The following is a 24,747-nucleotide window of genomic DNA, read 5'->3' as shown; positions in this document are numbered from 1 at the left end:
CATAATAAATCGACCTATTTCTATTTTTTTTTAATTATTAATAATTTTTTTTTAATACTAAAATCTACAAATTATTTTTACGATTAACTTTGAAATAAACAAATTTTTAGTATTATTTAATTTTAAAATTTAAATTTAATTAATAATATGATAAATAAATCATTTATATAAATTAAGTTATTTAATTAATACTCTTATATATAAAAAGATTATATATAATATAAATTCAAATTCATATAAAAATAAATTTAATAATTATTAAATTAAATATTAAATTTAAATGTAAATATTTAATTTAATAATTATTATATATATATATATATGTCCTTTTGACCAATCTCCGGTTTCCCACCACTTTCGCATGCGAGTTCTTCCCTATGAAATGATGGAGTCTTTTTCAATCGAATAATTAAATTATTTAAAAATTAAATTTAAATAATTTTATTAAATAATTATTTATTTATTTATTTTAAAATCAACTTATAAATTAAAAAATATTTTATAAATAAAAATTAAAAATAAATAATCAAGCTAGAGTGTTCTCTTGATATGGAATTTGGTGACCACCATTCGGCATCTTGGAGACGGACAACATATATAATAATAATAATAGTTTAAGGACTTTTTGTTGGTGTGGAAGGGGAGGGTCCTCTCCTCTCTGCTAAGGGTTAAGGGCTTAAAGTAGGGAAGAATAAAAAGCAACTTTGACTTGTACTTAAAGGAAGGACATGGACATTGGTAATTCATAAAACTTTTATATGAATTATTAATTCCGTCGTCATTTTTAAATTATTTTATTTATAATTGTTTATTATTTTAAAAAATAATAGTATTAATATTTTTTTAATTTTATCTATAATTTCTTAAAATTTATCTTAATATTTTATAATTTAATTAAATTAAAATATATTTTATTATAATTTAAATATTTTTTAATTATTATAAAAAATTTTAAATGACAAATAAAAGTAAACGGATGAAATATATTTTAGTAGTTAATCAAATCAATAATTATGGGTTGTTTGACGTTCCGTTTTACTAATTTTCCTTCACATATTGCGGATATGGGGCTTGAAATTTTGGGATTAACACATGGGTCTGAGTTCATATATTGGGTGAGAGAGAGTAAATAGAGTGAATTAATTATATAGTACATCGATTATGTAAAATACCCTACATGAAATGATAAATAAATAAGGATTAATTATAGGTTATATAAAATTATAACTATTCGATAATTATCAAGCAATTTTATTGATTTGTCATTCCATGTAATATGCTTGTAAAATCATATTACACATAAATTGTGAAATGACGAAAACATCTAATAATCAAATCAAAGTGGGATATTCAATAGCATATGTTTCCACTAAATAAAGAGCAATTGAGTTTTTGTGTCCAAAAGAAAACATTATCTTTGAATTTTTGTGGGTTGATCTTGCAAGCCATAATTGGTCCATTAACTCTAGAACCACTTGCTTGTCGCAAGGCCATCCTCCTTGATGAAGCATTCTTCCTTTGGTTCATTGATCTCAGCTTGTTAATGTGAAATATATTTATTTATTATTTATTATTTAATTCATATATGGAGGTGTTGAAAATAAATATGGTTAGGGTTTTGACTTTTACATAATTGGAGATAATGCTTTTGGATTTGGGGAAATTAGTATATATATATATATATATATTAATTAGGAATGAACTATGAGATCTCAAATTTGAGTCTCAATTGAAACTATTATAAAAAAAAAAAATTAAAAAAAAAAAAACAATTAAGTTCACCCATAAGACATTAGGATTGGGAACATGAATGAAGTCATAAAGAAGTTTCAAGTTGGAATTTTAAGGTATCATTTCAAACTTGAGCCTGAAATGGTTACGCCATTTTTAAAAATTAGGCCTAATTTACTGGATCTGGCCTGGCCTGGCCTGGAGCAAGCTTTGGGCTTTCATTAAGAACCTTTCTCTCACTGGCTTACTTAGATAGGCTTTCAGTGCGAACGTGCACTTCCAGTCTTCCGCTATACAAATCCACAAAATTAATCTATAATTTAAAAAAACAAAAAATTCTACTATAAATTACTCTATAATATGTAGAGTTGGTAAACGTGCGGATTCGATTTAATATATGTTTATTATTTATCTTATTTTTTTAAAAGAAATATTATGTAAATCTTAATTTAAAAAAAAATTATTTATGTAAATTATATTTCATTGTTTTAGTTTATAGAATCCGTTTGTGTGTTAAAAATCTACGTAAAAAAATAAAAGAAACTAAAAGTTTGAAAAAGAAAATAAATTAATTAATGGCATGCACTAATATATAAAATCAAAAGAAAATAAATGTTTAATCGCAAGGAAATCACAAAGGACAATGATAAATAATAGATTACTTGGTTTAAACACCCAAAGAAAATGAAGGAAAATTAAGTACAATACTTAAAATCATAAAAATTATATAGAAGTCGATCGCATGCATGCAGAAGCAAAAAAACACGACAACTTTATTTTATAATAATTACCAATAATTTTGATGAATTTTCATGTGCAAACGTTGTTGAGCAAAGTTGACGAGCTTCTCAATTTCTTTGGGATTGTCGATCTGGCCATTTCGATTGGTATCGGCTTCCTTCATAGCTTGCCTAGCCTTCCACCAAGCGAACCAAACCCTCATGCTATGAAGTGCCTCTTTTAGATCTTCGCGACTGAGTTTCCCGTCACGGTCTATGTCGAATTGGCTAAGCCAAGCTTTGAATTCTTCCACAGTCATCTCGTGGCTGGGCTGGATCTGATCGCAACACATAATCGCCATCTCTCTTCCTCTCTTCTTCTTTTTCAATTGCAAGAAACAGCAAATATATGTAAGCTAGCTAGAATCGCATGATTGATGGAGCTAATTATTAAGGTTGTGCTTAATAGCATTAATTTGGTCTTATTAAATGGCCAGTGGAGAATAATGGAATCTATATATTTGGCATGCCCACACTTTTTTCTGTTGGCATCTTCAGTCATTTCATTTTGGTCATCTTTTCTTTTCTTGAATCTTTATTCTTAAGATGATAGAAATAAAGAAATGCAACTTTACTTATCGGAATGAAATTGATTGTACAAGAATAAGGCCCCCACTCTCTCTAGTCCCTTTCAAAAAGAGATTCTCTCTCATCTACTCTTTTCTTTTGCCGAATCAACCCACCATTTTTGCTTAATTGAGGCCTTCCCCTGCCCCTTTTGGGCAGCGAATGACATGTTCCGTACCCATCAAAGATGTGGGCTTTTTTTCTCTCCACCTTCATATGGGTGCACAAATAGTAGGTTCGGTTCTGAATCAAATCAAATCGATAAAACTGAAAATAAAAAATCAAGAATCGAACTAAACTAATCACTAAGAGACAATCGAACTGAACCAAACCGATAAATATTGGTTCGGTTCGATTTTAAATCGATCAAACTGAATTTTATAAGATTTCATATTTTCAACATTAAATCTTAATAACAAAAATATAAAAAAAATTTAGAAATTAGAACTCAAAAATCTTATGGTTTCCTGTATATATATATTAGTAATTTCGGTTCGGTTCAGTTTTTTTTATTTATTATGAAAATAATTGAACCGAATTGATTAACCAAAATTATCAAAATTTATAAATCAAACCAAACTAAATTGATTAAATTTTAAAACAGAACTAATTGAAGCGAATTGACAAACTGATTAAATTTTAAAACAGAACCAATTGAAGCTAATTGACTCAATTCGATTTAATTTTTTGGTTCAAACCGAAATCTACTCACCCCTACACCTTTCGAACTGGTTGGTGTGAATAAATAAAGTTATTTTTTTGGAACCAGGTCCAAAGCATAAAGGAGAGAGATCTAATCTATTCAGATATGCCTATTGTTGTATGCAGATTGTGAACGTGTCTTCAAATCACTAGGATATAGAGCTTTAACTGTAGATCCCAAGTGTATAAGAGTTGGTTACCTGTATTTGGATCATGGCTTCCCCGTTCAGCAAAAAGAAAATGAGAAGCCACATGAGCTCTCTCTCTTTCTTTTTTGTTTTCTTCTCTCATGAGTTCTGCGATCCTCTGGTATCATGGTCTTGTGCTTCCCCTGTTTTGGTTAGAGCTTTGTTGGTTGTTCAAAACCTTTAGGTTTCTGTTATGTTAGGGAAGTTAGGCAAAGCTACCATGCATAATATGCATCCTTCCCTCTCGGTGATAGATGTTTGGCGAAGATGGCTTTCTTCTTATGTTGTTGTATCCTCTCATTTCGGGTCCTTGGTTTCAAACCCTGAACCTGCCTTAGCTAGGCTTCACGTAATCTGCTAATTAACTCGATAATTTAATGTATTTAAAAATAAAATTTTCAAAAACCTTACTTTAAAAAATCATAGGTATTTCAAACACAAATTCGAAGTTCTAAATTTTGAAAAATCTCTCATTACTTTGAAATAATTTCTCCCGACCAAGTGTAAGGTTTAACACTCTGCTTCATGCAGGTAAGATCGGGTTTTTCTATTAGAGATCCAAGTAGCACAAACTACTGTGGGAAAATCCTTTCTTACTATGAGGCAATGGGTAGCATGGGAATTATAGACCATGGTTCCGTTCGTTTTTACAGGAAATATTTTTCGGTAAAACATTTTTCATATTTTATAGCGTTTGGAGTATTCAGGAAATTAGTCAATGGAAAATACTTTAATGATTAAATAAAAAATAAAGCAATTTTTAAAAAATTATTTCATTTGAGGAATTCATTTTATGGACTTTGACGATCTTATTAAAATATCAAAATATTTATGCCTATATAACATCAATATATATTATTAGTTTAATATTGTAACCAAATAACGAAAAATATTTTTATAAAAAATATATTTTTAAAAAATAATTTATATGGAAAACATTTTTCATATAACTTTGATATCACTTTTAGAGAACTGAGGAGTGCAAAGCGTCTCCACATTCATCTCTATCGAATTAGACGCTTTGATATTAGAGATGCAAAGAACCCAAAGCATATGGGTTAAATCTTTTCTTGGTAGGGTATCCCAAAAAAGGCACTCATAGATTAAAGTACCACCTCCATCTCAAAATGTTATGGTAATTGGTCTTTATATTCTTATTTCTTCAATGTGAGAATTCTAATATTTGCATATTTCCAACATTTTCTTAAGCTATAAGAACTGAAAATAAGAGAATAATTAATTTAGTAATTAAGCTAGAGATTTGAGCCAAAATTCGATTGCCCAAGTATTCATATAGTCAAAGTTCATGCCAGCTCATGAGCTATCTCAATCATGGATCTTTGACGCATTATCGAGGAGGAAGGACGGACCAAAGTTATCTCAAGATTTGCATTCTCTTTTAACTACAGTAGTAGTTCACTTCCCTCCGCAAAATTCAAGCCAAGCCAGCAACTATGAAAGAAAAAGAAATGTATCCTACAAAATATCCACCATAGAGGTATCCCCGCCATGAACATCCACACCACCCATCCTCCCTTCATCTCCTCCATTAATGCCACCGCAACACGGTGGTCCACGGGCCTTTGCCACTGTTGTGACGACCCAGCAAATTGTTTTGTTACTTGCATGTGTCCATGTGTTGCCTGTGGACAGATTGCAGAGACGATTTGCAGAAGGCACATTGCGTGGACTGCTTGGTTCACTTCTTCTATGAGCCTTGTGCACTTTATCAAGAATACAGAGGTTTTGATATGGGAATTGGTATATATACATATAATTTATTCTTCTATTAGCATGCATATTTAATCTCCTAACAAATTCATTAAAAGAAAATCACATAAACATATTCATTAATTTTTTAATTTTACTAATTAACAATTAACTCGTTATAATAATTTCAGCTTTCAATAGGATAAATTTAAGCTTTAATAGCATGTCATACATGCTGTAAAAATTTTAAAACATATTGTTAATAAGAATTATCAGTAAACATATAGTAATATCCATTGACTCTGTAACCTGAAATTTTAAATAACACTTTTATATTAATTTACAGCATTATATATTATATATGATATTGTGCATATTATTTATTACGTTATATGTTATATTAATGTCAAAATACGTTATTTGATGTGATTTATTACTTTAACATCATTTATAAAATGATGTTAAAAAAGTGTTGTTAAAACCTTTATTTATTATAGTGTTTTTTACAATATATATTTTTTTTTATATATTCAATCATAAGTAGAAAATAAAAGAATATTCTTATAGTTATATTAAACATTTTTCATATTCTTAACTATTAAAAGAAAATTAATATTTTCCAATTGATAAAATCTAAAAGTAAAAAACATTTCTAATCATTTTTGGTATCAATCAAATAATAATAAATGAAATAAATTGTTTTCAGAAAATATTTTCCAAAAACACATGTAACAAATGACTTAAGAAATGACCTGTCTTGAAATTCTTTTAGCTGTGTCTTTCAGCTATGCATCTGGGAATCCAACTCAGCTATTGATTTCTTGGCCAACCAAGGGGTCTTGAGCATTTATTAATTGCATTTTTTTTAATCTATTTTTTGTATTTTTGTTGGTTTCCTTGATATTTTTTTTTTATTTTTATTTTTATTTTCAGATAGCTTGATTTATGTATTTGCTGCTAGTATTATATTAGGGTTGTACTCTTTTGTTTATAAGTTTTTTCATTTAACTTAATTTATCATAAATTAGGTGTTGTGGACAGCTATGCTGACTGGATAAAATCGAATATTTATTGCTGAGTTTTTCCTAAATTGTTTATAAAATCATTTAATTTATTAAAAAAAATGACTTCAAGAGCCTAATGTATTGGAAATTAATGCCATTTTTTTTTAAATTTCTATTAACGAAACTATCCTTTATAAGGAAAAGTGGGAAACAAGAACATTTGTACATAAAGAATACGTTCTAGCTAGGGAAATCGAGACTTTCAAAGCATAATGAACAGAATAAAAGTATACGCAGTTAATATATCATTGGCTTCAATTCTTGTTAATGAAAGTTGAAAAACCAGCAAGCGTTGGGTCCATAGCTCAGTGGTAGAGCATTTGACTGCAGATCAAGAGGTCACCGGTTCGAACCCGGTTGGGCCCTTTTTTTTTCTTTTTTTTTTTTCATCACAACCAAAACCAAACCAATTATCAGTCGCAAATCGAATGTAAGCCAAACCATAAAAGAAACTTTTTTTTTTTTGTTTTGGAGAAATTTCAAATTCTGTCTTGAATGGTTGACACTCACAACACAATTATGCTTAGATGACACTGAGTTTGTGCTTGATATATATATATAATCATTGTAAGATCAAAACAAGTTTTCGACCTCTAGGAAGACTTCATGGTACGGGTCATCATGTTCATGAATTCATCTATGTCAATCAAACCATCTCCATCACTATCAACTCCTTTTATCATTTTTCTACAAGCATCCAAACTAAACTTCTCTCCCATCCTCTTCAAGACTTGCATTAATTCTTCTGCACTTATTTTCCCATTGCCATCCAAATCGAAAGCTTGAAACGCACTATGAATATCACTGGCCTTCACCCCATCTCCCTCGCTATTCATCATCTTCATGAACTCCTTGAAGTCTATGAAACCATCTCCATCAGTATCAGTAGCCTCAAATGACTTGGCCATTTCATCTTCGTCCATTCCCTTGCCCAAGCTCCTCAACGCTGACTTGTACTCTTGGCGTGAAATCTTGCCATCTTTGTTGGTGTCAAATTTGGAAAACACCCATTTCATCTCTTCCTCATTTGGTTGGAAAGATTTTGGTGAGGTTTGTTTTTCTCTGTAGATTCTTGACTGGGCTGTTTTTACTGACGAGGGTTTTCTTGAAAGGCCATGGAAACTGAGAAAACTGTAATTTTTTGACGACATTTTCTTGGATGGCTTCTTGCTATGGCAATGATAGGAAATTAAAAGAAGACTTGGTATGGATTCAAGAAGCCAAATTCGCACCTATATATAAGCTTGTGGTTCCCTTTAATTCAACTTTATATCATCTAACGCGGAGGAATGCATAATAAAGGAAGTGGTGGTGATTTTGGGATGTAGAAGACATAACAGTATCCATTATGTCAACTTTTTTTTATGGCTATGCCCACTTTCACACTAGCTGTAGAAAGCCTATGCTAAATTCATGTAGCAAAGAAAGTTTTAGAGGAAAAGAAAATGTATACAAAAGCAATTGATACTCTCTTATCTAATGAAGATAGACAGATTCCTATCCCACTATCCCACCACCCTCCTTTCGGTGAGATATGTCATCTATTCGTTAGATAGAATTGAGTTAATATCTCAGTGTCCAAAAAAGATTCAGTACTACTGAATTAAAGTTCATCAGTTTAAGCATTATTTATTTATAAGATAAAAACACTATAGTTCTTATTATTCTTATAAAAAAAAAGTTTGGTAAGTATAAGAAAAATTGAATTGGCATAATGGAGTTGAAGGATTTGTAATCTTAATCCAACAACGCGGTTGTACCTTTTGTTGATTTGATTGCTGGATTTCTTACAGCCTCAGAAGTTGTCATAATTCTGATTTAATACAAGATTTTATTGGCCTCAAATAATATCTTCTAGAATGAGTTGGTGGTCTTCCACAATCTAATTGCACATGCAATGCTGAGAGTTCTTTTTATCTTTCCCAATCAAATTTTCTTGTGAGACCAACAATCATGTTTGGTAGCTGAGAAATTGTGGGAAAGCAAATCCAATGGTATTCCCAATAAAGAAAAGGCAAAAAAGAAATTATATATATATATATATATATATATATATATAATTGATAGAAAGTAGCAAAACTGAAAATTGCAAAATATTTTGTTGGTAAATGTCATATTCAACCAAAGAAAAGAGGCCCAAATGTGAGGTTAAACAAAGTCTCTTACAAAATTAAAACTTGTAAAACATAAAAATAAAATAAAAGATTGGTGAGAAAATAGAATTAACCAATAGTAAAAGTTGAGATATACTTAATGCTCTTCCTATTCCTATCACAGAAAAGTAAATCTCTTTATAATATAAAGAGTGAGTCTCACGTGATTATAAAAGATGGTGTATGTGCACCTAATAATTTCTCAAAGTTGATTACTTTCTAATCAACAAGAGGGATTGATATTAATCCTTGAAGTGTTTTTCTTTTACTCTCAGATTCAGATTCAGCTTCACCCACCTCATCAACTATGCCAGTAAGCTCTCTGGCTCTATTTGCTTCTACTTCCCAGTCTGTCCTCATCAACACCACAACCATGACAATAGCACAAACAACCTGGGCTGCCAGCAAGCCCAACCATAGGCCCAACAGGCCCAAGCCCATCATAAAGCCCATCAATATAGCAATAGGCAATCCTATACCGTAAAAAGAACCCAAATTTATGTTGGCTCCAAGACTTGGCCTAGCACTGCCTCTGAGCACACCACAGCCGGTGGTCTGTGGACAGTTACCAAGCTCACATAGCCCCACCACCGGCATGGCCGTGGCTGTTAGTGACAATATTGCGTTATCTGTGGTAAAAATTTGTCCCCACGCATGCCTCATTGATGTCATGAAAAGCATGGCAATGGAACTCATGAAGATTGCACATGATAAAGCAACGACGGATGAGGTTTTGGCTTTGCTAGGGTGGTTCGACCCTAATCCATTCCCTACTCGAGTTGAGACGGCTAGGCTAAGGGCCGAAGGGAAGATATAGACAAGAGAAGTTGCTTGCATTAGAATTCCCATGGTGGCAACTGCCTCAGAAGCATTTGTTAGGAGCCCTGAAAGAACTATCATAAGCTCGTACCACCACCATTCTAAGCACACAGAGATGCAACTAGGGATTGCTAGGCCAAGAATGGGCTTCCATTCATCGAAGCATTGAAGCGACCAGCCTTGCCATGATTCGCGACAGATGCCTGAGAAGCAAAGGTAAATCAAAAGGGCAGCAAGAAGATTCAAGTCTGTTACAGTTACTGCCACAGCAATGCCTTGAATTCCAAGGCTAAGGTGATAGACAAGGATTTGGTTGATAGGAGCATGTAAAACTAGAGCAAAAGCTGCACTGAGCATGAGAGGCAGGGTTATGTTTTGAGTTCTCAGATAGATTTTGAGAGGATTAATAAAGGATTGGAGAACTAGATCAGGAAGAGAGAATGCTAGATAAGTAGAGGCAACAGATGATATTTCTGGGTCTTGGCCGCAAAATATAAGGATAGGCTCAACGTTGAGCCACAAAAGAGAGATGGGTATGCATGCCAAGCTGAGAATTGCGATTGTTCGCTGAAGGGTTTGGCCCATGAGGTGCCACTGCTTCGCTCCACTGGCTTGAGAAGAGATGGCTTCCATGCCCATGGCAAGGCCGGAGATGACAGAATAACCAGAAATATTAGCGATGCCGATGGAGAGAGACCCTCCTGCTAATGCTTCTTTCCCTAACTTCCCCATGAAGAACATTGATATAGCAGACTTGCCATAGATGAGAAGCCCTGTAACGATCATAGGGAAGGCAATGGTGTAGAGCTGTTTGATCTCGTCAACCGCCTGAAAAGAGAGAGAAATTTGTTATAAAATTGACTTAAACCAAGTACTGAAAAGACCCACAAAAGAAAGTACAAGAAAGATTGGTGTCATTAAAACTAACCTGTGAAAGGGAAGGACGCCACGCTTGATATTGGCAGTAAGTAGCAGAATCTTGCTTATCCGATGGCACAGTCTCAGTACTTTCTTTTCTTGAATTTTGAGAGCTATAATTGCCCAACAGAGGAATGGATGCTGAACTTCCTTGCTTATTCATTTCAGAGGATCGTCAAGATTTTCTCTTTAGCTTCAATGTTTATAACTAAAGAAAGAAAAAAAGCAGATATTTTTCAAGATTTTAAGTTGGGTAATCAGAGAACATTCTTTATTTTCTTCCAAGAGAACTAGAATTCTACTTTTCTCTCTCTCTTTCTCTCTCTCTCTCTTTAATACTGGAGGTTAGTTAGGGTTTGTTGGTGAGGACTGAGAAATGGAAGAGCGTGGGGAGTGATAAGGAGGGGAGGTGGCCATGCGGGTGGTTCGTCCTTTTCTTCAAGGGTTCGTCGGGATTCTAAAAGCTATAAACACCTAATTCACTACTCTATTCTTTTGTAATAATTTCCTTTTTTTCATTTTTAGAAAAAAGAAAATGGAGAGCTACTTCATTTGAAATTTGAAAACAGTTGCTGACATGGCACCTCCAAATGCCAAACATGGAAAGCTGTCAACACATGCATCATCCTAAGGTCATTGTATCGCCAAAGCAACCATTGTTTCTTCTCCTCCTTGCCCCACCCCGAAATTAAAGAATCTCATTAGCTTGTGGGTCCCTCTTTCATTTCTGGTGGGTTCCGCCCCTCACTCCTGAGTTAGGGCTTTTGACAGAAATAGTGTAATAAAAAATATAAAATATATAAAAAAGATAAGTTTAAAATTAATTATAAAAAAGGATGAATTATGTTGAGCTGAACAAGATGAGTGCGGGACGCTAACTATAATAGCGTTGTAAGGTCCGGACGATATTCAAAATAACGTCTGCGTTAAAATTTTAAAAGAAGAGCTAGACGCCATTCAAAATAGGAGAGCTGGATGCCATTCAAAATAGCGTTCAGCTCTCCTTATAATAATAAAAAATTAATTAAAAAAAAGTTTAAAAGTTGGACGCTGCTTATAGTAGCGTCCAACTTTTTTTTTTAATTTTTAATAATTTTATTTTATATTTTAAATAAAATATAAATATTATTTTAATAAATAAAATTATAATATGTAATATTATATATTATAATATTTTTATTATAAATATTATTTTTTAATTTAAAATTAAATTAAAATTTAATAAAATTAAAAATTAAAATTAAAAAATAAATAACTAAAAAAATTTAAGAAAAGTTAGACGCTATTCAACTTTTCTTTAAATTTTTAATTATTTTACTTTATATTTTAAATAAATTTATAATAATTAAAAATTTTTAATTATTTTACTTTATATTTTAAATAAATTAAAAATATTATTTTAATAAATAAATTTATAATAATTAAAAAATTTTAATTATTTTACTTTATATTTTAAATAAATTAAAAATATTATTTAAAATATAAAGTAAAATAATTAATATTTTATTAATTATTATAAATTTATTTATTAAAATAATATTTTTAATTTATTTAAAATATAAAATAAAATAATTAAAAATTTAAAGAAAAGTTGAACGCTACTGTCCAACTTTTCTTAAATTTTTTTAGTTATTTATTTTTTAATTTTAATTTTTTATTTTATTAAATTTTAATTTAATTTTAAATTAAAAAATAATATTTATAATAAAAATATTATAATATATAATATTACATATTATAATTTTATTTATTAAAATAATATTTATATTTTATTTAAAATATAAAATAAAATTATTAAAAATTAAAAAAAAAGTTGGACGCTAGCGTTCAACCTTTAAATTTTTTTTAATTAATTTTTTATTATTGTAAGGAGAGCTGGACGCTATTTTGAATAGTGTCAATCTCTCCTTTTAAATTTTTGACGCGGACACTATTTTGAATAGCGTCCGGACTTTAAAAACCTATTATATTTAGTGTTCTGCACTCACCTCGTCCACCTCAGTATAATTTACCCCTTTTTGATAATTAATTTTAAAATTACCCTTTTTCTGTATTTTATATTTTACCTTTTTTGTCAAAAAGCCCCTGAGTTAGGGTTGGAATCGGCTCTCTAGTACCAGTAGTCCAGTACTACTCCTAACCCAGATCAATGGGTAGCACGTGTGTGCTCACGCAGCCACGTGCCTTTGGTAAGCCATGCAAAGATGCTGCCTTAAAGACATACATGAACACACTGGCCCAGCTGTACAATGTGCTTCGATCTGTGGGTAGAAAGAAATAATGACAATTGTCTGTTGCAATGTTTCTTCGGTCAAATGTCTAATTAGTTAAAAAATTTTATTGGATTAAATTAGTATGAATCAACCGAGTAAATAAAAATATTATTGTTATATTTTTATTTTAAATGGAAATTTTAAAAGAAAAATTCAAGCATATAAGAGAAAAATATATAATAAAAGGTAAGTCTTTTTAAAGGGTATTACATGATAAAGGTTGCAAGAGGAGGCAAAGGACAAGCTAGGTCAGTCCACAAAAGAAAAAGTACAAGGTAAGAGTTGCAGTTTTCGTGCTTTAACCAGCTGCGCACGCATGGCTTTGACTAACCGACGCGCATTTTTGCCATTTGCCAGAAGAATGGAGCGTTTCCTTGTAGTTGATTGCCAAATGCACCCTCTCTGCGAGCCGGAGCCGCCCTATCTATCTTTCATAGCTAGGTTTTTTTGTTTCCAGTTACTATTACTGTTTGGAAATTAACCGTCAGATGTTAGCTATTGATAGCCCTCCTCGATTAAAAGGCTAATTACTTTCAATAATATTTTAAAAAAAATTAATGCTATACGTACACATCCATAGACTTTATTTCTGACCACATACGGTAGATTACAAGACTATTACGACGAGAAATTGAATTGCGAATGTCAAGAAGCTGGGCCAAAATTCATGAAAAACCAACACCATTTTCAAGTGGGCATCCCTAACAGCATACTGTTTTGAGCAATTATTCACCAAAGTGCCTACTGTTTATGGTAGAGTGCTCCAAGTTTTTGATAAAAACCCTCTAAATATATTTGCAACTGCTATTATTTCTGTATCTTAGCAATGATACCGGTGGGTAGTCACAATAATTAGAAATTAGATTGGATAAGGATGACCACTGAATTATTCATTCCTTGCAAAAATACACGCTCATTGCCTAAAACTAAAACTAATAGCTTCCCTCTCCAGCAATGAGGGACCACGGCAAATGGCACCATACAGTACACAATGGTATTTTATATTTTTCCTATTAGAAGATTTATGCATGCACGGTGTAGGGGAGGTATCTAATTTTACATAACAAACACACCATAATAAATGAATATACAATGTACAGGGCAACAAGAGTCAATTCTGTCTCCTTTCTTCCCTTCTGTTAGACAAGGCCTGCCTCCATTAAAATACTCTATTAAAGGGGGAAATTTGCCCATTTAACTGGGAAAGATTTCTTGCACAAAATAGGCTAGCATTGTGTGGGGAGATTTCATGTGATTAGATACTCCAGCTGAAACTTATACTAAATAATAGTGATCCACTGGGTCTCAATCATTGATTTTCAATTTCCAAAGCTTCTTCTTTTTCTTCAATTTTGGGATCATGATTCATGCAAAATTTATTTCCCAACATAAAAGTATTTAACAGTGATGTGCTCACTGCCAGTCTTGTTTATTTTGTCAAATTTTATTATGAGAGACAACTAAGCTAATATGCATCTTTTCCACTTTCGGTTAGACTATCCATTCATCAAGGGCCTATGATTAAGATTTTTATAATCATTATAAATTTTCACTTTATCCAACTCACTGAAGAGATTAACTTTTCCTTCTAGTAAAAGAATAAGTGAGCAAATATCACCTTGTCAATATATGCTCAGTAACGCCCTAGGATATCTATGCGTATATAAAACACCAACGAGAAACGAAGGTTTCTACCCTCAACTCACCAACAAATATGCAATTAAACTATAACAAATGCAAATAAAGGAAGACTTGTTCCATGTCAAACAAGTTCCTTGATTACACAAAGTAGATTTTATAATTTTCTGACCTAGAAAGATTTTATGCTTGAATTACATTCTCTGCATAACTCACTCAAATATTTTTCATGGTTCCCTTCACTGCCCCACCCAAAAATATGTACTTGGGCATAGTTTGTTAGGCAAGGGGACCATTGGTTAGGTCATAAAGATAGACTTACCAACTAGGGTTGAGCATTTTATTGCGCTGGATTTATGAAGAGGCTGTCCTTTTATTGAGCTGGACCTAGGAAGGGGATTGTCCTTTACACTATCATCACACGTTAGACAGAACAGAACAACATGTTAGTGGGCCCAATCAACTTCACCCTTTCTGGCATCCTAAAATAGACACGAATTTCAGCTAGGAGGATCCACCATTGGCTTTCCACAAAAATGGTTGCACTCTCGCAACACGGATTAAAACTTAGAATTCTAGCAGAGAAATAGTGTTCTTTGTCAAACTTTGAACGCAAAACATATTCAAACAATGACAAAATTTTAGATATGCGAACATGGATCTGATTGATATTAATTAACAGTCCTTCAAAAGGAATGAAAGAACTTGAAAGTCACCAACATCATTATTCTAACCATATATGCTCGGAAATCATATAAATATCATCCGGGAAATAGTTTTCATATCAAAAATGGAGCCAAAAGCTGAGAAACTTGTTATTTTTACTACTATTTTCTTATCACTTTTGTTTCTTTTTGATGGTGCCAGGAAATAGAGTTAAAAAACTACTTGTTTTTACTATTACTTTCTTATCACTTTTGTCCTTCTAATAACATTATTGTTATTATTAAATTTCTTTATGAAAATACCAAGCAAAAAATACTTCCATTGCAATTGCCCTGCAAGAAATACAGGTTTCCTAGTTTGCACTACCTAAATCTTCTTAAACAGGATAAAATCCATTTTACAACAAAGAACAAAAGCTGCTTTGACAAACATATTTTCTTCTCTCCCATCTCGGTTACCATAAAATAATCCAATTTTCCTAAGGAAGCCAATGGTATAATAAATAAATAAATAAATAAAAGTCCACATGGAATCATGCAAACTCAGGCTGATAAAAATTTCAGTATTGTTGCAATTACTCACAGATCATCTGAATCACACATGAGGACTTCAACTGTTAGAAAGAGTACAGGAAGTCAAGTCTTATTTTTGCTCCGTACGCATTGCAGAAAACAAATCATCTTCACAAAATCTCAGAAATCTGCAGCTTGAACACATTCATGTTACATATCTAGAGTAAATGCATATGAAAAAAGCTCATTAGTGCAGAAAGAAAAGGACAAAAAATGATAAAGCCCAACCATAGAAGTGGTTCAAATAATAATAATAATAATAATAAACAGGTCAATCAAGTAATGTCATCGTATTTGCAGTTTTTTCTTTTAAATGATAAAACTTTAGGCTAACTCCTTGTCTAAAAGTGTAATTAATTGGACCTTTAGATTTATAAGTTAAATGCTATGCACACTCGGATACTTTTGAAACCATAAATAAGGAACAAGAAAGAATAAACATACATTTATAGGCATTTCAGTTATGACAAGGCTGCTGCTCTCTTCAACACTTTTAAGAGTCACCACTTCTCCCCCAACAACCATATTGATTACAATCCCATCTGCAAATGCTTAGAGAGAGAGATATTACAAAGTGCAAAAGCCAAACTACGTAAGTAGCGAAATATTGTAGATTGCAAGCAAAATCTGATGCCAAACAACTAGCCATGCGTCTTGAATATGTTTCCTGAAAGCATGCCAAACAATATCAATGACAAGAAAACTCCAAATTGAATCCTTCAGTTATTAGCACAAATAATAAAGAAAAATGCACAAAGACATAGATGGGGAAAAAATCCAGGCCTTATAGTCTCAACTATACTCTGAATGTGGCATATAGCTAAGATCACCATCTCCAATGGAGCAGTGGCATAGGCAAGCATGGAACTGAAATTGCCTTTTGTGCCACTTCTACAGGAAGCAAATAGTGTCTCCCCGTTGGGCATGTTATGCCCTTAAGTCAATTATTGTCAATATCTATTGGTCCCAGAGTTGGGCTTAACCAACCATCAGCGACCCTCATCCAAGACCCAACCCCTCACCCAAAATGAGGGGACAGAAAGAGAGAGAGAGAGATCTAAAACCACAAGATTGGGCCAAGTTTAATAGCTCTCTTTAAGTGCCTAAAATTCTTACAGATTGCCAGTTGGATCAGAGAAATACATGGTGTCTTTGACTCTGTTCATATCGATTAGCTCACTCTCATTAACAGACATCCATTTCAGAGATGATTAAATTGTAGTAGATAGACCTAGTGCTAGATAATGTTAACATGTACGTGAAAAGGCCTTTGAGGACACCATGCCACCAAAAAAAAAAAAGAAACCTCTACTTATGATGGTCCACTCAAACAAAGAACATAATCAGAGTCAGACATCACCGAGTCTAAACTGCTGAACTCATACTCATTAGAAGACATTGTTTATGAAAATCACAAGAAACGAAGAAAGCGAAAGCATGTTAGTCCATAATTTGCAATCACCTTAGAAGAACTGGTGCCATTTTTAGGGCTTAGGGCTCAATTTCACAAGTGTTTTATACAAAGCAACATCAAATTTGCTGAAAACTTTCAGCAGGGTCTACGGGGGTGAGGGGGAGAGAGAGAGAGAGAGAGAGAGAAGCTTAGAAAATAAACCAGTTAACCATAGCAATTGAAAATGCAGAGAAGTACATGTCGATTATGCAATTAATTGCAACACATTTTTATGCCCTATATAAATAGAATGGCAGCTTCACCTTCTTTATTGGTAACTCGTCATTAATCAGAACACGAGCAGAAATGGGTGACTCCCCAGAAGCAAAAAGTGCAAGGCAGGCATCTGTAACAACTATCATATGAGATTTATCCACATCCTTTCCAATTTCACTGTCATCCCCTGACTGAGCAGTGACATTCTGGTTCTACCTCATCGTTGCCTGCTTAAATTTCTCAAAACTAAGGTCCGTTCTGATTCAGCTAGGTCACTGTACTGGCATGAGTATCAATATTTTGCATAAGCAACAGTATTTGGCCATGCACAGAAGCTTTATAAGCTAAAGAAATGATGCTCTATGCACTCATTTCACAAAACCAGCCTATCGACACGACTACATTGACCAATGATTGAGACATTATCTTTTTGTTGAACTTCAAAATCAATTGAAGCATAACAAAACCCTAAAAAGAAAAAAAAAAGTACCAGAGAAGCGAGAGAAATGTAAGGGAGATTAGAAACGGCGGAGCAGACGGCGTCGAGCTCGTCCCTCGACCTGCAGCACACCACTATAGGCAGCCCAGAGCGGCGCCCCGCCACGGCCAATAAATCCACCAATGTCTCCTGCCAATTCAACGTAAGTGAAGTAAATTTATGACCAATTTTGCAACAGAAAAAAGAAACGAAGAATTGAAATATCGGCTTTGAATAATTGCACAGAGAGAGAGAGAGAGAGAGAGAGAGAGACCATTTTGAAATGGAGTCCATCGACGGCGAGATAGAAGTGTCGCTGTTGACTGCAACAGCGGGAAAGAAGATTATATTCTTCATTGATTAAGAGAAATTGCAAATAAGGAATGGGCCTGAAGTGTGAAGGGGACTGTGAAAGAGAAGAAGCGACTCCAATCGCATCCATAATTGGCAATTCCCTCCTCCGGCTCGCATGAATTTTCTCAACGTTTTATTACATTTAAGCGGCGTCGTTCAATGGATACACCTGGGCTGAATTTCATTTTTCTTGTTGAATCGGGAGACCTGAAAATCATGTTTATGAAGGATCCATATTATCTCTTAAAATCAAAATTATGAAATCCAATTAAAATTTAATGACTCGATTGACTCAATTATGAATCATTCGGATGGAATGCAACATCGAGTGTGGTAGCTTGTGGTTAAAAATATATTTTAATATTAAAAAAAAATATATGTATTTGGGCAGATTATTATAAAAATATATTTTAATATTAAAAAAGTGAAATTTTATATTAAATGAAAATATGAAATTAGAACTGTAACCTTCACACTATCTAATTATATATATATATATATATATATATATAATTATTTTTAACTTTTCTTTCAATCCCTGCAGCTTCTTTTCCAAGTACTCAAACTATCTTTGGGTTTGAAGAGCTTGCTTCCCTTGTAAATTCTTTCAATGAACTCAAATATAGAGGAAACTAGCAAAATGCTTGTGATATGCTATGCACAGTTTCCCTCTATATTTATAAATATTTTTTATTTAAAATTTTCTCTTAATTCATTTAATTTATATGATTTTTCTCCTGTTTTAATGATAATTTTTTAAATTAATTTATGACTTAATTAATTAAAAATATTAATTTATTTTTTAATACATAAATTAATTGTAGTTCCTATAATAGTTTTAGATAAAAGGTAGTTTCTATAATTATTTTGTTTAATATAATATAATTAATTTATTCATAAAAATAATTTAAATTTTATCGATTCTATCAGTTAAAATAATCGGGTCACATTAATTATTTTTAATCCAATAAGATTACAAATCTAAACTATTTTAAAATTTATTTATCATTCCAATCAATCATTTTGAGTTTAATAAAAATAATATTTATTAAGTAAAAAAAAGATAGAGAATGCTAAATTTTTAAGTACTTCATACAATAAATTAGGAAATAATGCACATGAGCATTAATGATTTTAATTTATATATTTCTTTTTATTTTAATATATAAAAAGAATGCAATGTTTTAAGTTTTTTATTAATTATTTTATAAGCAATAATATAGATATAAATATATATAATTAATATATATTAATATACCGTAAGTTAATGATTACTTATTGTAGTATTAATAGGTAACTATTAAATAATTTATAATTTACATATAATGAAAGTATTATGTAATAATATTATAAAAAAAAATATCATTAATTTATTACGTGGCGATGATATAAAAAAATTGTCACATATTAGATTATTGAAAATATTTTAATAATTTAAAATTTTTAAATTTAATTTTAAATTATTTTTTAATATTCTTCTACTTTTTTTTCCTTGTCTTTCTAGCATTTTACTCATTTTAAAGAGAAACTGCAAAAAGAAGATGGTTTGTTGACGTCAATTACTTCATGACACAGAAACGCTCTTATTTTCATTTTTCTTTTCCTAGTATTATAACAATAGTTAGTGGTAAAATGTCCATCAATTAATAATTAAAATATTAAATTTTATATAATTATTAATTTAAAAGTTATAAATTAAACATCACAAATCAATACTTAAAATCTTAAAAATTGAAATTTAATTTTCAATGGCTTGATTGAATATATATATATATATATATATATATTTAATGGTTAACTTTAAAGAATTCTTTTGTTGTAAGCTTATTTTAGAGGAATGAAAGATGTATTATAATACTATTCATATAAGAACAATTATGAAATGTATTTAAATGTTGATCTCTAGCGCCATTAATTATTTTTTTGAAATACTGTGAAATTTAGAAAATCTATAGTACTCAGAGTCTTTTTTTTTTATATATAGACATAAAATTCATTGCAAACAAGCTCTCAAGGGGACAAGAAATTCAGTACAAAGTCCATTTGAGCATATGGGTTACAACGAAATGAAGCTTCTCTAATGAACTTTTTAATTAAGGGATGAGCTGCTTGGTTGGCATCACGTTTGACTGCAGAGAAGGTCACACCCCCCCCCCCCCCCCCCCAATAATACTATTCATATATGAACAATTATGAAATGTATTTAAATGTTGATCTCTAGCGCCATTAATTATTTTTTTGAAATACTGTGAAATTTAGAAAATCTATAGTACTCAGAGTCTTTTTTTTTTATATAGACATAAAATTCATTGCAAACAAGCTCTCAAGGGGACAAGAAATTCAGTACAAAGTCCATTTGAGCATATGGGTTACAACGAAATGAAGCTTCTCTAATGAACTTTTTAATTAAGGGATGAGCTGCTTGGTTGGCATCACGTTTGACTGTAGAGAAGGTCACACACCCCCCCCCCCCCCCCTCAACTGCTTAGCAAACTCCAAATCATCCGCAATAGGTTTCTGTATGGTGAGGGGAGCTGGTTGACTTTGAAGGCTTTGATTACTGGTTCACAATCTCCCTCAACAATCACATCCAAAAAACCTCTACTTTTGGCAAAAGCTAGAGCTTCACGACAAGCTAAGCTCTCAAGAAGAAGAGGGTCATGCAAGAAAGGAAAGAGGCAGCAACACCAATCCAAAGTTTTTCCTTGATGATCATGCCCAATCGCAGCAATGGCTCCCAAATTTCTATTTTAATCCACAGCTGCATCAAAGTTCAACTTAACTGCAGGAAAGGGACGTGGAGAGAATCTCTAGAATGGTACACAAGAGGGTCAGATTCTACTGGTTTCACCACATTTACTTCTGAAAATTCTTCAAAATAAGCATGCGCAGCATTGAGAACTTCGTAGTATAAAATATTTTGTTGAAAAAATGTATTGTAATGTAGACAATTTATTTGAAAAAATAAATAAGATAACAAACTAAAAATTTGCATAAGTATTCCATTTTAAACTCTGTTCAGCAATATTAACGATTATAATAACTGTTAACTATTTTATTTTAGTAAGTATCAACTGTTTTATTAGTTAGGTGTTAGTAGTTAATTATTTATATAATTATTAAAACATAAATATTCAGTAAAAATAATTATTAAATTAGCTGTTAAATATAAAAATAATAATATAATTTTATTTACAATAATTAAAATACTCTCTCAACCTTTAAAAGTCCTTCAAATATTAGTATAAATATTATATTACTGAACAATATAAATTAGAGATAATGTTTTAACTAGGATTAAAATACTAAATGCTATTTTTACATTTATAAAATTTTATTAAAAATAAATTTAAATAATAAAAAAGCACGAATAATTTAAAAATATATACAAATTTCTAATTTTAATAATTATATAACTATAATTATTAAATTTATCATGTGGCCATGAAAATTGAATTATTAAAAATTCTTAAGGGTCATTTTTTTAATTAAATTGATAACTATATTTTATTTTGTAAGTAAACTCAATCATAATATTTATCGCAAAAAACTGAACAATATAACTCAACTCAACTCAACTCAACTAAGCCTTTATCCCAAAAATTTGGGGTCGGCTATATGGATTCGCTTTTTCCACTCTGAACGATTTTGGGTTAAATCATCGGAAATGTGTAATGCTTCTAAGTCATATTGTACTACTCTCCTCCAAGTCAATTTAGGTCTACCCCTTTTTTTCTTTCTATCTTCTAACCTAATGTGCTCTACTTGTCTAACTGGAGCCTCCGTATGTCTACGCTTCACATGACCAAACCACCTCAATCTCCCTTCTCTCAACTTATCTTCAATTAGCACCACTCCTACCTTTTCTCTAATACTTTCATTACGGACTTTATCTAGTCTAGTATGGCCACTCATCCACCTTAACATTCTCATCTCTGCAACTCTTATCTTAGATGCATACGACTCTTTCAGTGCCCAACACTCACTACCATATAACATAGCCGGTCGTATGGCTGTACGGTAAAATTTTCCTTTTAATTTATTGGAATCTTACGATCACATAAAACTCCCGTGGCACGTCTCCACTTCAACCATCTGGCTTTAATCCTATGACTAACATCCTCCTCACATCCCCCATCTACTTGAAGGACTGAGCCTAGATATTTAAAGTGATTACTTTGGGACAGTACCACTCCATTCAAACTAACTCCTTCCCTATCACCAGTTTGGCCTTCACTGAACTTGCAATGCATGTATTCTGTCTTCGTTCTACTTAACTTAAAACCCTTTGACTCTAGAGTACTTCTTCAAAGTTCTAGCTTCCTATTGACTCCTTCTTGTGTCTCATATATCAGAACAATATCATCCGCAAACATCATGCACCAAGGAATACTCTCTTGTATATGTTTCGTCAGTTCATCTAAAACTAATGTGAAAAGGTAAGGGCTTATGGCTGATCCTTGGTGTAATCCAATTGAGATCGGAAAATCTCTTGTGTCCCCTCCCACTGTGCGCACAATAGTAGTTGCTCCTTCATACATATCTTTCAATACTTGTATGTACCTAATAGATACCCTCTTTTGTTCTAACACATTCCATAAGACCTCTCTTGAAACACTATCATAAGCCTTCTCCAAATCAATAAAAACCATATGTAGATCTTTCTTCCCATCTCTATATTTCTCCATCAAGCTTCTAATGAGAAAGATCGCTTCCATAGTTGAACGACCGGGCATGAAACCAAATTGATTGAGAGAGATAGAAGTATCATGACGTAGTCGATGCTCCACAACTCTCTCCCACAACTTCATAGTATGGCTCATGAGTTTAATTCCCCTATAGTTTGAGCAACTCTGTATGTCTCCCTTATTTTTAAAAATAGGTACTAAAATACTCTTCCTCCATTCATCAGGCATTTTCTTTGAGTTTAGAATCTTATTAAATAATTTAGTTAATCATGCCACTCCCATATCTCCCAAATACTTTCACACTTCAATTGGTATTTCATCGGGTCCACAGGCTTTACCCACTTTCATTCTCTTAAGTGCTTCATTTACTTCTAAAGATCTAATCATTTTAGTATAATTTACATTATTTTCTATTGTTCTATAATCTATATTCACGCTATTTTCATTTTGACTATTATTAAAGAGATCATTAAAATAATTTATTCATCTTTCTTTAATGTGCTCATCTTTCACCAACACTTTTCCTTCTTTATCCTTAATGCACCTAACTTGATTGAGATCTTGACATTTCCTTTCTCTACTCCTTGCTAATCTATAAATATCTTTCTCCCCTTCTTTAGTTCCAAGTTTTTAACTTTTCAAATACCAAATGCTATTTTTACATTTATAAAATTTTATTAAAAATAAATTTAAATAATAAAAAAGCACGAATAATTTAAAAATATATACAAATTTCTAATTTTAATAATTATATAACTAGAATTATTAAATTTATCATGTGGCCATGAAAATTGAATTATTAAAAATTCTTAAGTGTCATTTTTTTAATTAAATTGATAACTATATTTTATTTTGTAAGTAAATTCTATCATAATATTTATCGCAAAAAACTGAACAATAGAAATTAGAGATAATATTTTTACTAGGATTAAAATAACAAATGCTGTTTTTATATTTATAAAAGTTTATTAAAAAAATTTAAATAATAAAAAAGCACAAATAATTTAAAAATATATACAAATTTCTAATTTTAATAATTATATAACTAGAATTATTAAATTTATCATGTGGCCATGAAAATTGAATTATTAAAAATTCTTAAGTGTCATTTTTTTAATTAAATTGATAACTATATTTTATTTTGTAAGTAAATTCTAGCAATAAAAAATTTACTTAAATTAAAAATTATTTATTTTTTTTGCTATAAATATTATGATAGAAAGTTATTTCCAATAGTATGATATATAACACTTTTTTATAGTATTATCATGTAATTAAGATGTAACATTCTCTTTTATAATATTATCATATGATATTTTTTTATTATATGTAAGTTAAAAATTATTTAATAATTACTTCATTAATAATACAATAATAAGTAATCATTATTATAAATTAACTTATAATATATTAATATATATTAATTACATATATTTATATTTATATTATATATATATATTTTAATTATTTCAATTATAAATTTTTTATTAAAAAGTTTAAGAGATAAAAATAATAAAAATAAAATTAAAAATAATTAATAAAAATATATATATTAAAATTAAATAAAAATATATATATTAAAATTATTAATAATCACATATATTACTATAGAAAATTTTTAAATATATATATAATACGGTACGGTGAAAAAATAAAAAGGAAAACTCGTACGGCAAACCAATAAACTTTAATATGAGAAGGGCATTAGTGAAAATCTTTTCATTTTAAGTCGGCAAATACACAAAAGACAAGGAATTAGTGAGAACAATTAGAAATAT

At 31.0% G+C, this 24,747-nt stretch overlaps 3 protein-coding genes and 1 non-coding gene across 4 annotated transcripts; 1 reads left to right on the top strand and 3 right to left on the bottom strand.

The window, feature by feature from the left end:
* Positions 1–6,974: 6,974 nt before the first annotated feature.
* Positions 6,975–7,997, bottom strand: LOC110650036 (calmodulin-like protein 30). Its single transcript, XM_021804826.2, has one exon. It carries the CDS (start codon positions 7,890–7,892, stop codon positions 7,335–7,337), a length of 558 nt encoding a protein of 185 aa, XP_021660518.2. The 5' UTR covers positions 7,893–7,997; the 3' UTR covers positions 6,975–7,334.
* TRNAC-GCA (transfer RNA cysteine (anticodon GCA)) lies at positions 7,036–7,107 on the top strand. The gene has a single exon. It is a non-coding gene; the product is annotated as a tRNA-Cys (tRNA).
* A 1,015-nt stretch (positions 7,998–9,012) lies between the features above and the next one.
* LOC110650040 (protein DETOXIFICATION 49) lies at positions 9,013–11,108 on the bottom strand. The gene is made up of 2 exons (XM_021804828.2): positions 10,642–11,108; positions 9,013–10,541 (listed from the first exon to the last, which is right to left on the bottom strand). The coding sequence occupies exons 1-2, from the start codon at positions 10,792–10,794 to the stop codon at positions 9,114–9,116; spliced, it is 1,581 nt and encodes a 526-aa protein (XP_021660520.2). The 5' UTR covers positions 10,795–11,108; the 3' UTR covers positions 9,013–9,113.
* A 3,376-nt stretch (positions 11,109–14,484) lies between these two features.
* Positions 14,485–18,595, bottom strand: LOC110650037 (uncharacterized). Its single transcript, XM_058154499.1, is given in 7 exon segments — positions 14,485–15,024; positions 15,791–15,908; positions 16,225–16,322; positions 17,497–17,693; positions 17,696–17,729; positions 17,940–18,077; positions 18,202–18,595. Coding segments are annotated over 5 exon segments (549 nt in total). The 5' UTR covers positions 18,370–18,595; the 3' UTR covers positions 14,485–15,024; positions 15,791–15,908; positions 16,225–16,310.
* Positions 18,596–24,747: the final 6,152 nt, after the last annotated feature.

This window comes from Hevea brasiliensis, chromosome 10 (assembly GCF_030052815.1).
Source record: "Hevea brasiliensis isolate MT/VB/25A 57/8 chromosome 10, ASM3005281v1, whole genome shotgun sequence".
In the NCBI taxonomy this organism is placed as follows: domain Eukaryota; kingdom Viridiplantae; phylum Streptophyta; class Magnoliopsida; order Malpighiales; family Euphorbiaceae; genus Hevea; species Hevea brasiliensis.
Note: the sequence above shows the minus strand (reverse complement) of the source record. Positions and strands in the feature narration are given on the sequence as shown.